The sequence below is a fragment of the Eumetopias jubatus genome, unplaced genomic scaffold, assembly GCF_037043125.1.
Source record: "Eumetopias jubatus isolate StellerSeaLion01/CBP00866 unplaced genomic scaffold, mEumJub1_p1.0 scaffold_1, whole genome shotgun sequence".
Classification (NCBI taxonomy): domain Eukaryota; kingdom Metazoa; phylum Chordata; class Mammalia; order Carnivora; family Otariidae; genus Eumetopias; species Eumetopias jubatus.
Window position 1 is genome coordinate 118,352,484 of NW_028274807.1, and position 12,983 is coordinate 118,365,466.

At 35.0% G+C, this 12,983-nt stretch overlaps 1 protein-coding gene across 6 annotated transcripts in view; it reads left to right on the forward strand.

Annotated features, from left to right (window-relative positions):
• Positions 1–12,983, forward strand: part of ATR (ATR checkpoint kinase) — a 95,613-nt gene that overhangs the window by 69,632 nt on the left and 12,998 nt on the right. For 3 of the 6 annotated variants that reach the window (XM_028099167.2, XM_088025914.1, XM_028099168.2), the window contains 6 exons: positions 4,231–4,373; positions 5,281–5,378; positions 6,114–6,346; positions 7,293–7,427; positions 9,121–9,321; positions 11,427–11,570. In XM_028099167.2, the coding sequence (XP_027954968.2) occupies positions 4,231–4,373; positions 5,281–5,378; positions 6,114–6,346; positions 7,293–7,427; positions 9,121–9,321; positions 11,427–11,570 (954 nt within the window). Of the gene's footprint in view, positions 1–4,230; positions 4,374–5,280; positions 5,379–6,113; positions 6,347–7,292; positions 7,428–9,120; positions 9,322–10,146; positions 10,340–11,426; positions 11,571–12,453; positions 12,671–12,983 lie in introns of those variants that run through there. The other 3 variants (XR_015768822.1, XR_015768823.1, XM_088025918.1) reach the window with 3 other exon arrangements.

A 12,983-nucleotide genomic window follows, 5' to 3' on the forward strand; every position in this document is an offset into this window, starting at 1 on the left:
GTGAGGTGGAGCCCTGCATTGAGCTCCACAGTCAGCAGGGAATCTGCTTGGGATTCTTTCCCTCTCCCTCTGCCCCTCCCCCTGCACATGTGCTCACTCACGCTTTCTCTCAAAAAAAAAAAAAAAATAAACCTTTTTACAAAAATACAGTACTTTGGGGCGCCTGTGTGGTATAGACAGTTAAGTGACCAACTCTTGGTTTTGGCTCAGGTAGTGATCTCAAGGTTGTGAGATGGGGCCCTGTGTCTGGCTCCACACTCAGCCTGTGGAGTCTGCTTAAGACTTTCTCCCCCTTGGGCATCCGGGTGGCTCAGTTGGTTAGGTGTCTGCCTTTGGCTCGGATCATGATCCCAGGGTCCTGGGATCTAGCCCCACATCGGGCTCTGCTCAGCAGAGAGCCTGCTTCTCCCTCTCCCTCTGCCTGATGCTCTGCCTACTTGTTCTCTCTTTCTCTCTGTCAAATAAATAAATAAAATCTTTAAAAAAAAAAGTTTCTCTCCCTCTCCCTTTGCCCCTCCTGTGTGCTGTCTCTCAAAATAAATAAATCTTCAAAAAAATAATATATATATATACTGTACTAAAGGGCAGTAGCAATGAGGCACATCCTAAAGTCATACTTTATAAGTTTCACTCTCCCAGTTGGAGATATCTGAATTTCTTCTAACTTGTGAGGCACATAAAAACTCACTAATTCTTCACAACAAAATTTATTTATTTATTTATTTATAAAGTTTTATTTATTTATTTGACAGAGACAGCGAGAGAGGGAACACAAGCAGGGGGAGTGGGAGAGGGAGAAGCAGGCTTCCTGCAGAGCAGGGAGCCCAATGCAGCACTCGATCACAGGACCCTGGGATCATGACTTGAGCCAAAGGCAGACACTTAACGACTGAGCCACCCAGGCATCCCCACAGCAAAATTTATAGCAGATACTCCAGGTCTTACATCTCTTGCGCTGAAGCCTGGGTTGGTGGAGGAGGGAGAGAAGCCTTTATGATACCAAAGTTAGAATCTGATTACTCTAGCTACATTCCTAAAGCTCTGTCATGATGGCCTAAGTAGCCATGAGGAATAGTCTTTTTTTTTTTTTGGAGAGCGTGCACGCCTGGTTGGGGATGGGGAAGGGGCAGAGAGAGAGAGAATCCTGAGCAGGCTCCATGTCCAGTGCAGAGCCTAACACGGGGCTCGATCCCAAGACCCTAAAATCATCACCTGAGCCAAAATCAAGAGTTAGATGCTTAACCCACTGAGCCACCTAGGCGCCCCTAGGGATAGTCTTTTTAATAAATGGTGTATCATTTGATTATCTTTTAGGAAAAAAAAGTCAAACTTGATCCTTTCTTCACACCATTAACAAAGGTAAACTTCAGGTAGATTGTGGATCTAAATGTGAAAGGCAAAATGATAAAGTTTCCAAAGCATTATATAGGAGAGTATCTTCAAACCTAGAAGTAGGTCAGGACTTCTTAAACAGACCAAAATGACCAACTATGAAAGAAATGATTGATAAATTTGACCACATTAATAATACGAATTTCTGTTCATGAAAAGATACCATTATGAATGTAGAGGCAAGCCATAGATTAGAAGATACTTGCAACACATAAATGATAAGAGGCTCATATCCAAAATACAGTAAGAATTCTTGAAAGTCAATAAGAAACCTGAGACAAGAATTGTATGGAAGACTTACGGAAGTAAATATATAAATGACCAAAAACAAATAAAATGTATTGAATTATAGTAGACAGGCATAGATGCAAATTAAAAACATTACAAGGCAACGCTGTATACCTATTAAAAAGCGAAAATTTAAAGATTAACAACTCCAAATGTTAGACTAGAGCATTTAGACTCTTATGCAATGTTGCTGGAAGTGTAAATTGGTATAATCATTTTGGAGAACAATTTGGCATTATCTCCTCAAGGTGATAATACTGTGACCCAGCCGTTCTACTTGTCTCTATAGGATATGTTCAAAAATGTGTATAACAACATCATTTGTAGATTTTACTCTGGAAGTAACTCAAATGTCAGTTGGTTACAGAATGGATAACCAAGAGGTTGGGGGAGGGGAAGAATGGTTAAACAAGTTGTAGGGTATTCCTATAATGGAATACTATGTAGCGAAGAAAACCAACAAACCAAAGTTATATGCAACAGCTTCCATTGATTTCACAAACATAATGTTTAATGAAAAAAGCTGGATAGAAAATAATACATGTAGTATGTTTCCATTTATATAAAATTCAAAAATGGGCAAAACGAAATTACTGTATTAGAAATTCAAATAGTGGTTGTCTTTTTGGGCTGCTATAAGAACCATATACTATAATAAACATGTAACATAAACTGGGTGACTTAAACAACAGACATTTATCTCTCACAGTCCTGGAGGCTGGGAAGTAAGATCAAGGTGCTATACATTTGGTGTTTGATGAGGGCCTGCTTCCTGGTTCATAGACTGTCATCTTATTATAAGCAGAAGGGGTGAGGGGACTCTTAGGGGTCTCTGTTATAAGGGCACTAATCTTATCCATGAGGGTTCCATCATCATGACCTAATCACGCCCCAAAGGCCCTACCTCCAAATATTATCACTTTGGGGATTAGGCTTCAACATGAATTTGGGAGTGGGTGGACACAGACATTCACTCTATAGCAGTGGTTATTTTCAGGGAAAAGAAAGGAGGTAGTGATTGGGAGGGTGAATAGGGGAGCTTGTGTTCCTGGAGTTCTTGTATGTGATCACTTTGTGATAATTGATCAAGCTATACTTATAAGATTTGTATATTTTTCTGTATGTAAATTTTATTTTCCAAAATAAATTTTAAAAACTTAAACCAGAAAAGAAGAAAGGAGGAGACAGGTAAGAGGAAAGAAGGAGGGTAAAATGATGGTTAAAACCAGACTGAAAAATATCTTTTTAAAAGAAACTTTAGTATATTTCCTTATTCCCTTTGCTTCTATGACTAGGTGGGGAAGGGATACTGGCAGCCTTGTCCCTGTGGCTGGTTGGGCACATGAATCCAGCATCTGTTCCATACATCTGGTCATGTCATTCTCTCTATCCACAGGCAGGTTGCCATCTAAAATTTGCAGGATTAGGTTCAGGGGAAACTCAAGATCTCATTTATGTTCCTAGTTCAAACTATGTTCTCATACTTGCTTGAATTAAGTGTGGAACTTCATTAAAAAATTTTTTTTACAGTCAGCCATTCTATGTGTTTTCTATCACATTTCATTGTTTTAAAATAAACACAAATACTTAAAAGGCGGGGAAAGGGAAAGGAAATGACGGGACAGAGTAGGAGTGGCCAGAAAGGTAGGAGAAAACTTGGAAGATTGTGGCCTCACTGAAGCTGAGGGAAGAAAGTGTTTCCAAGAGGAAATGGTGTGGACAACAGAAACAGATGCTAACAAATGAGATCAGAATTGGGAAGATCTTTTAGATTTAAGGAGCTGCTTTTGGGGAATGCCAAAGACTGAAACCATGAAGAAATAGTTTGAGGAGTGAATGAGAGGTGAATTCTTAGAAGCCTGATTTTTTTTTAAAGATTTTATTTATTTATTCGACAGAGAAATAGCGAGAGCAGGAACACAAGCAGGAGTGGGAGAGAGAGAAGCAGGCTTCCTGCGGAGCAGGGAGCCCGATGTGGGGCTCGATACCAGGACCCTGGGATCATAACCTGACCCGAAGGCAGACGCTTAACGACTGAGCCACCCAGGCGCCCCAGAAGCCTGATTTTAAGGGTCTTGAGAGGGAGCGCAATAACCCATGAAAGATCTTGGAGAAAAATAAGATGTAATTTTTTTAACCATATGTTTATGCTCTTAAAGTCAGTTCTTTCCTCTGAGCTTTGATATTTTCTTTTCACTGAGATTTTTTTTAATAATAAAAATATATAAACACTTTCAAAAAAACTTTAATCCATCTGGAAATTATTTTGATGACATATAAAGTAGCAATGTAAATAGAGTTTTCTTTCCCTAAATAGCTAATTATCCCAACACTATTTCATGTTGTCCAGTGGACAACTCACCAGAACCAACCAGCCATCCTGAGAAAACCTTTCTAAGAGAATTCTTTATCCAAATGAAAGAGTCACTCTGCCTTTGGCTTTGCTCTGCCTACGTGTGGGTCTTACACTTTTTGATCCCTAATCATCTATTCATACGTTATTTCCCAGTATAGTATGGGGGTTTCTTAGGTGAGTGTTGTCTTTTACAGGATGTGACCTTGTTCCTGCCAGAGTGGGAGGATGGGCATTTTTACCTTGCCAAGTACTATGACAAATTGATGCCCATGGTCACAGACAACAAAATGGAAAAGCAGGGTGATCTCATTCGGTATATAGTTCTTCATTTTGGCAGGTAAGTGTGAGAACTGATGTGTGCTGATTAAATATGTCCGAGTGACTCTTGATCTTGAACTGTTATCACAGGTTTTAGTGTATTCAGGATGTTTTCTGCTTTACCACTGATTCAATCTTTAACTTTAGATGAGATATAAATTTTTTCTTTGTAGCATTCTTTATTCCTTTTAAAAAATAACTTTATTAATGGAAAAAGTAAGGTGCATTTATATTTTTAAATTCTGTAGTATCAATATTACACAATGAAAGTTAAGTGTCCTTCCCATTCCACACCCTCATCTCCTGAATCCCCCACCCTAGAATTCCAGGAGATCCTAAATGTAATATATTTATTGGTTATAATTACCAATGGGATGTCTCCTTCCTGCTCATTCTGCTAAGAAATATGTAAATCATGTAAATGATTTTGACATTAGTCTTGTAGAAAGAGCTTATCTCTTAGACTAGATAACAGGTAAAATATAACTTGATTTTATATTTTAGTGTATTATAATCACATAGTGTATTGTCTCATGCCTGTTTATATTTTCACGTATTATTTCCTAAGAAGTAATAATGACATTCCATTCATTCTTTTTAAGATTTTATTTATTTATTTGAGAGAGAGAGTAAGCAGGTGAGCACGAGGTGGGGGGAGGGGCAGGAGGAGAAGCAGACTCCCTGCTGATCAGGGAGCCCAATGTGGGGATTGATCCCAGGACCCTGAGATCATGACCAGAGCCAAAGGCAGCTTAACCGACTGAGCCACCCAGGTGCCCCATGTCAAGGATACTTTTAGATAATTATTTGATCCTGCAAACATTTTCTGTTTATATCTGTCAAGTGGTAGTTTAAGTCTTTACATTTTAATCCATCTAATGTGAAAAAAGCACTATGTTAATAACATCTTTTCTATATAATTGCAGATCTCTACAATATGGAAACCAATTCATATATCAGTCAATGCCGCGAATGTTATCACTATGGCTTGATTTTGGTGCTAAGGCATACGAGTGGGAAAAAGGTATAATTTTTTTATGTAAAAATTTTAAGGGTTAAGAAAAATTTTAACTTTGGTATAAAGTCACATTTGGCTTGACAGTCTAACTTACAAAAAGCTAGGAATGAATTTGATAAATTAGATTGAATATAAGTGTGAGCAAGAATGTTATAACAAAGAGGAGAAACACTAAATGCATAGACATGTTGCAGTTCAAGGCTGCAAATGAGAATCTTTTTTTTTTATAATTTTTTTTTAAAGATTTTATTGATTTATTTGACAGAGAGACACAGCGAGAGAGGGAACACAAGCAGGGGAAGTGGGAGAGGGAGAAGCAGGCAGAGCAGGGAGCCCGATGTGGGACTCAATCCCAGGACCCTGTGATCATGACCTGAGCCAAAGGCAGACAACTTAACGACTGAGCCATCCAGGTGCCCTGCAAATGAGAATCTGCTCATTCCTTCCTGAACCTAACATATTGAGAGAAACTAGTTTAAGCCAAATAATTTACCCTAAAAATTATAGTGAAGTGTGGTTTGTTCTGTGTTTCTAGTGAAAATTAATAGCCCTTGAGTTTTTTAATGGCTCTAAATATGTTTTCCTATTTAGACAAAGACAACTATGTTCACAATTTGGCAAGTGATCTAGCTTTGGGTGTGGGAATAATGTAAAGCTGTTTTTAAAACAGTTTTTCTTCTGTGAAATGAACTGATATACTGTTTTTTCTTCTCTGTTTTTTTAACTTTGATTTTTTTCCAGCTGGCCGTTCCGATCGTGTACAAATGAGAAGTGATTTAGCTAAAATAAACAAGGTTATCACAGAGCACACAAATCACTTAGCACCATATCAGTTTTTGACTGCTTTTTCACAGTTGATCTCCCGAATTTGTCATTCTCATGATGAAGTTTTTGTTGTCTTGATGGAAATTATAGCCAAAGTGTTTCTTGCGTATCCTCAACAAGCAATGTGGATGATGACAGCTGTGTCAAAGGTAATATAGTAATCACGACAGTGTCTTTTTCCATTTTATATGGCAGTGATTATTTAATGCTAATATGAAGATGCAAGTTCCAGTGTTTCTTTCTTAGATTAATAGCAAAACATAAATTTTAAATATTTGAAAAAAAGAAATTAAAGCATTTGTATCATTTTAAAATTCAGAAATATTTACCACATCAAATGAAAGGACTAGTATGTTAAGATCAAAGAATTCAGCATGTTTTTTCTCTATGAAGTCAAATAAACTATTCGTGCATGGTATAAAATAGTAGGCTATTTTTTCAAAGTGTTTTATCCAAAGTATCTAAGCTCTTAATAATAGAAAAACTTTATTGCATTATTAATGGGCATTTATAAGGTGGTAAATATATCTAATTATAAATATTTAGAGAATTTGGAAAATACACAGATATAAAAAAGAAAACTAAAATTCACTAATTCTACTATTGATGGTCTTCTCTCTTTTTGTGTATTTTCTATGCATATTTTAATGCCAAATTTGGATTATAGAGATACATAATTTGATATTTTTCACCTAACATTGTTACCATAGCATGCTCCTATGCATTAAATATTCTTTGAAGACACAATTTTAATAATTATGTAAAATTCTATAGTAGTCTATAATTATTTTCAATAATTTATTTAACTGTTGTGTTTCCATTTTTTTGCTCTTGTAGTAAATGCATCTAGACACATCTGTATTTATTCTCATTTCTGATTATTCTACCAGGATAGATTCTAAGAAGGGAATTCAGGAGGTCATAGGATAACAGCATTTTTATGGTTGTTGAGAGCATTGCCAAATTGATTTCCAGGAAATTTGAAACAACATAAATTCTCATCATGAACACTTTTTAAGTTGATTTGTGTCTATCAAAATTCTGGGTTTTTTAAAAAGATCTTGTATAAAACTACATTTAATTCTTTTATGACAGTCTTCTTATCCCATGCGTGTGAACAGATGCAAGGAAATCCTAAATAAAGCTATTCACATGAAAAAATCCTTAGAAAAATTTATTGGAGATGCAACTCGCCTAACAGACAAGCTTTTGGAATTGTGCAATAAACCGGTATGATCATAAATCTTCCTACTTATAGACCAGTGTTGGATCATTTATATAAAACTTCTCTGATTTTAGCTGGTTTTCTTTCATTTGACTTAATTCAGTTAAAATTCAAACATTAATAATAATGATATTATATTATTATTATATTAATAATGATACATTATTAATAATGATATTATATTATCATTCAAATATATATCATTATATTATCAAAATTCAAAAATTAATAATAATGATATTATATTATTATTATATTAATAATGATACATTATTAATAATGAATAATGAATAACATAATTCATTAAATTATATACTTTAAACATATGCAGTTTACCTTAATAAAGAGGTTTTTAAAATTTCTAACATGTCCCTCTCTCAAATTTATACTTTAAAATTTCTAAAGCTTTTCTTAGTGTAGATTCTGAGAGTAAATTATCCATATTAATTAGAAATAATTTAAGTAGAGGAATATGAAATAAGCCATAAAACTATAAGTGTAAAATACTCAAAGTTGTTTCTATTATTATTTTGTGTCATAGCTTTAAATTTTCAAAACTTATATATATTAACCTACATATATGAGAGGAAAGAAGATTGGAGTTCCGGTTTTCATTTCATTTCATTTCATTCTCAGTACACACTTACTTCATTCCTGTTGACAGGCACTAATGCTAAGTGAAACAAAGATAAAGAAGGCGTGTTCTCCTGCATTGAGGTGCTGATAGTGTTCTAGGGAACTAAGCAGATGGTTATCATCTAGTTTAATAACTACTTTTTTCAGTATACTTGTGTCTAGAGTATGAACATGCTTACAGGAGTAACACACTCTTTTGCTCAAGGAAATAGAAGGGAAAAAATCCCTAAATATATATATAGAAAAGGTAAAAGTAAGGAATGAGGATAGTTATGAGAAAGGGGAGAGAGACTCTTTACAGGTAAATAGCTAGATTTCACTTTACAAATATTCAGTCTATTAGCTGTTAATAAGTGAGAAAACACAGACTATCCTATTTTTCACCTTCCCTTTATCAGTAAACACCGTGAAAGAGAATCTGTTTTTGTTACCCATTTTACTCCTATTTGACCTCTGATGCAGTTAGCATTATCAAAGACAACATTATGATAATAGCCAACATTTACTAAACACTGGCACTTTTCTGAGTGCTTTACGTGTATAGGTTTTCAGTTCTTTATTGGAAATTTTTGTGACCAGCTAGGCTGCAATTAGGAATTCTGAATTTTTCAGATTTTTTAAGGTAATGTAGTGTATGTACTCAATATTGAGTATCCCTACAGAGAGTATTCTGATAGAGTATCCCATAGTCGGTTACGTAACTGTTTCTGCAATGACACATACTCATCTTTAAGTTCAGTTAAATGAGATTTGGTACAAAAAAAGATTTTGATTTACACAGCTCTTTGGATTTGGTAATGTCTGATAATAGATTGTAGGCCTTTATTGTCTCCTTTAGTCATTAAACAGTCCTGTGGTAGAAGTACGATTACCAATAAGGCAGGCAAAAGAGTACAGAGAGGGGAAAATGAGATATATAATAAATTCTTAGAAAACTGCTGACTGCTTAACCATTGTAACTAAAATACTGTAGAAGTAAAATTTTTGTTTTGGTTGAAAATAAGTGTTCTATAATTCAAGGTAAACCCAGAGAAATTAAAATGTACTATTTTCTTTCCCCAGGTGGATGGAAGTAGTTCCACATTAAGCATGAGCACTCATTTTAAAATGCTTAAAAAGCTGGTGGAAGAACCAACATTTAGTGAAATCCTCATTCCTTTACAATCAGTCATGATACCTACTCTTCCATCAATTCCGGGTGCCCATGCTAACCATGAGCCATTTCCTGGGCATTGGGCCTATATCTCAAGCTTTGATGATATGGTAAACTTCAGTGTTAATGTAACTGTAACTACAATTTTAAAATTTTATTAAGCTAAAATTTTCAAATTAGGTTTTTTTAAAAGTGTTTTTCTCAGAGACTAAGTGCATTTTATTTGCAAAGAAAAAGATGATTAGAAATACAGAAAATTAAAACTCTCTTTTATTGGGATAAAATTAAATGTTAAAAATGCCATGTTCCCAGTATCAGTGACCTATAAAAATATCCAAATGGAGAAGATTGATACTTTTCTAATGTGTATTATAATGAATGAGAGCCTTGCATCTTAAATAGTATAATAGGGAGATGGTTCCTATACAATTGTTAGCTTTTCATGTCCTCCAATGAATACGTTTTCTCTCTAGTACATATTGCCAACATTACATGTCTGTTTCTAATCAGTTACTACCTTTGTATTGTCAACTTTTCAACCATATACATTTATCTTCCTTCCCCTGTGTATTATAAGATATACACACACTGTTCATGCTTATTCTCCTTTTAATCTTCTACAACCCCTAGGACAGTGTCTTAAAAAAAAAAATAAACCATGTTCAACTGAGTATTTTGATTTTTTAGATGCATGTATTGTTTTAGTATGAGTATAATTTTTATTTTTCACAGTTTGATTTTTCCATACTTTGTTTCATCCTAAAAATGGAGAAGAACAAAATACAGTTTTTGCTTATACTTTAGGAGGAAGCAAAATTCAGCTAAGAAGAGCTTGATTTTTTTTAAGTATAATATGTGACTATAAATATGTGACTATTTTAAATAAGTGGTACTAGAGCATTTTTTTTTAAGATGTTTATTTATTCGTTTGACAGAGAGAGAGAGAGACAGCAAGAGAGGGAACACAAGCAGGGGGAGTGGGAGAGGGAGAAGCAGGCTTCCCCCTGAGCAGCGAGCCCGATGCAGGGCTCAATCCCAGGACCCTGGGATCATGACCTGGGCCGAAGGCAGATGCTTAACGACTGGCCCAACGACTGAGCCACCCAGGCACCCCATACTAGAGCATTTCTAAGTAAATAATTTTTTTTCTTTAAATTTTTTTGTTATGTTAATCACCATACATTACATCATTAGTTTTTTCTAAGTAAATAATTTTGAAAACTGTTTGTTCTAGTAATTCTATGTATTAAAACATTTGTTTAATTGCTTCAGAGCCAGATACTAAACCACATAAGTCATTCTTACTCACTTACAGTCATGCTTTGTTTTTAAATTAATAGTATTTAGCTTATTAACCCACCTCATTAGGTGGACTTGATTTTAGAAGAGTTTCTTTTTTCAAAAATCAAGTTACATTAAATTGATAAGCATTTCTTACCCCTAAAGACATTTAAAAACAGTGTCTACAGCTCTAAAGACAGGTTCTAAAAACTGTTTCAAAAACCTTTTAGGGGAGCCTCGGTAGCTCAGTTGAGTGACTTCCTTTGGCTCAGGTCATGATCATATGGTCCTGGGATCCAGACCTGAATCAGGCTCCCTGTTCAGTGGAGAGTCTGCTTCTCCCTCTGCCCCTCCCTGCTGCTTGTGTGTGCACGCTCTCTCTCTCTCATCCTCTCTCAAATAAAATCTTTTTTTTTTTATTAAAGATTTTATTTATTTATTTGACAGAGAGAGACACAGCGAGAGAGGGAACACAAGCAGGGGGAGCGGGAGAGGGAGAAGCAGGCTTCCTGCCGAGCAGGGAGCCCGATGCGGGGCTCGATCCCAGGACTCTGGGATCATGACCTGAGCCGAAGGCAGACCCTTAACGTCTGAGCCACCCAGGCACCCCCTCAAATAAATAAAATCTTAAAAAAAAAAAATCTTTTAAATATTGTGGCTGTCCTAAAGAGGCTGCGTAAATTTGAATGTGTAAGTACTTATATTGAAGTAATCCTTTTACTTTATAGCCATTCCTAATGGGTGACAATGGGTCTCTATTCATGGATATTCTTTTCATACATCATCAGTGATTATGATAAAAGAAATTAGTAAAATAATAAACTTACTACACAATATAAGTTATATTCTTTTTGTTACGTAATACAGTATTTATATATAAAAATTTAAACAAAGAATCTTGACCTTAACTTATATATAATTCATTATCTTTTAGGTGGAAATTCTTGCTTCTCTTCAGAAACCAAAGAAGATCTCTTTGAAAGGATCAGATGGAAAGTTCTACATCATGATGTGTAAGCCAAAAGATGACCTGAGAAAGGATTGTAGACTAATGGAATTCAATTCCTTGATTAATAAGGTTTGGAGATAGTTTGCTTTAATTTTTTAGAATTACCGTAATTACTATCATGTGATACGAGCTTTTCATAATGCAAATAGATCGTTCTTAAAAAGAATGAAATGTACTGCCTTTTTTGTTTTCACTTAATTTTTTTTATTGGAATAAAACTTGCCATTTTAACCAACCACTTTTAGCAGTTCAATTCAGTGACATTAAGTACATACACATTTTTGTCCAACTATGACCACCATCCCTCTCCAGAACATTTTTCATCTTCCCAAACTGAAACTCTGTCATCAATAAACAATAACTCCTCATTCCCTTCCTCCCTAGCCTCTGGTAACCACCATTCTACTTTCTATCTCCTGAATTTGACTACTCTAGATACCTTGTAGAAGTGGAGTCATATATTTTTTGCCCCTTTTTCTGGCTTACTTAGCATTGTCTTCAGGGTTCATCCATGTTATATCATGTGTCAGAATTTTTTTCCTGAATAAGGCTGAATAATATACCATTGTATGTGTATACTGCATTTTGTTTATTCATTGATCTGTCTGTGGACACTTGGATTGCTTCCACCTTTTGCTATTGTGAATAATATTGTTAATGAACATAGGTGGATAAATAGCTCTTTGAATCCCTTCTTTCAGTCTTTTGAGTATTTACCCAGAAATGGAATTGCTGGTTTCATGTAACTTTTTACTTTAAAAAATAAGATTCCTTTTATTATATTGAGAAAAATGTGTAACACATGTTAGGGAAAATATTTTCTATGTAATGTTTAAATTATCTGTAATAGACTCTGTCAGATGTATTTATGTTTTAGTGCTACACAAAAGATGTTAGGTTCTGTTTTGGGGGGGCTTTTGTTTGTTTTTAAAGATTTATTTATTTATTTTAGAGAGAGAGTGTGTGTGCAGGCGGTGGACAGAGGGAGAGGGAGAGAGAGAATCTCAAGCAGACTGCTGCGGGGCTTGATCTCACAACCCTGAGATCATGACCTGAGCTGAAAGCAAGAGTTGGATGCTTAACCAGCTGAGCACACAGCTGCCCCTAGGTTCTGTTTTTATCAACACACTGCTTAAAGGTGATCATTAGTATTTTTTTCAGTACATTTGGTAAGTGCTTGATTTCTGTCTCAGAGATTGAGATATGAAAAATCTTATTAAGGGTTTATTATAAATGGATGACCTTAGGTATTTTGAATTATTCTGTGGCCAGGTGTTTGTAAATGCATAGCATCTCTTTTTTCCATTGGTAAAAATTAAACCATACAACAGAAAGATGAAATTTAATTATTCTTTTTATAAACTTTTTGTCCCTCCTCTATCCTCTCCCCACATTTCACTGGTACCTCTTTAATTAGCAGGAAAAGTTACGGACTTTTAACATAGAAAAGATAGAGCAACAGATAAGTTCATTTTTAAAAAA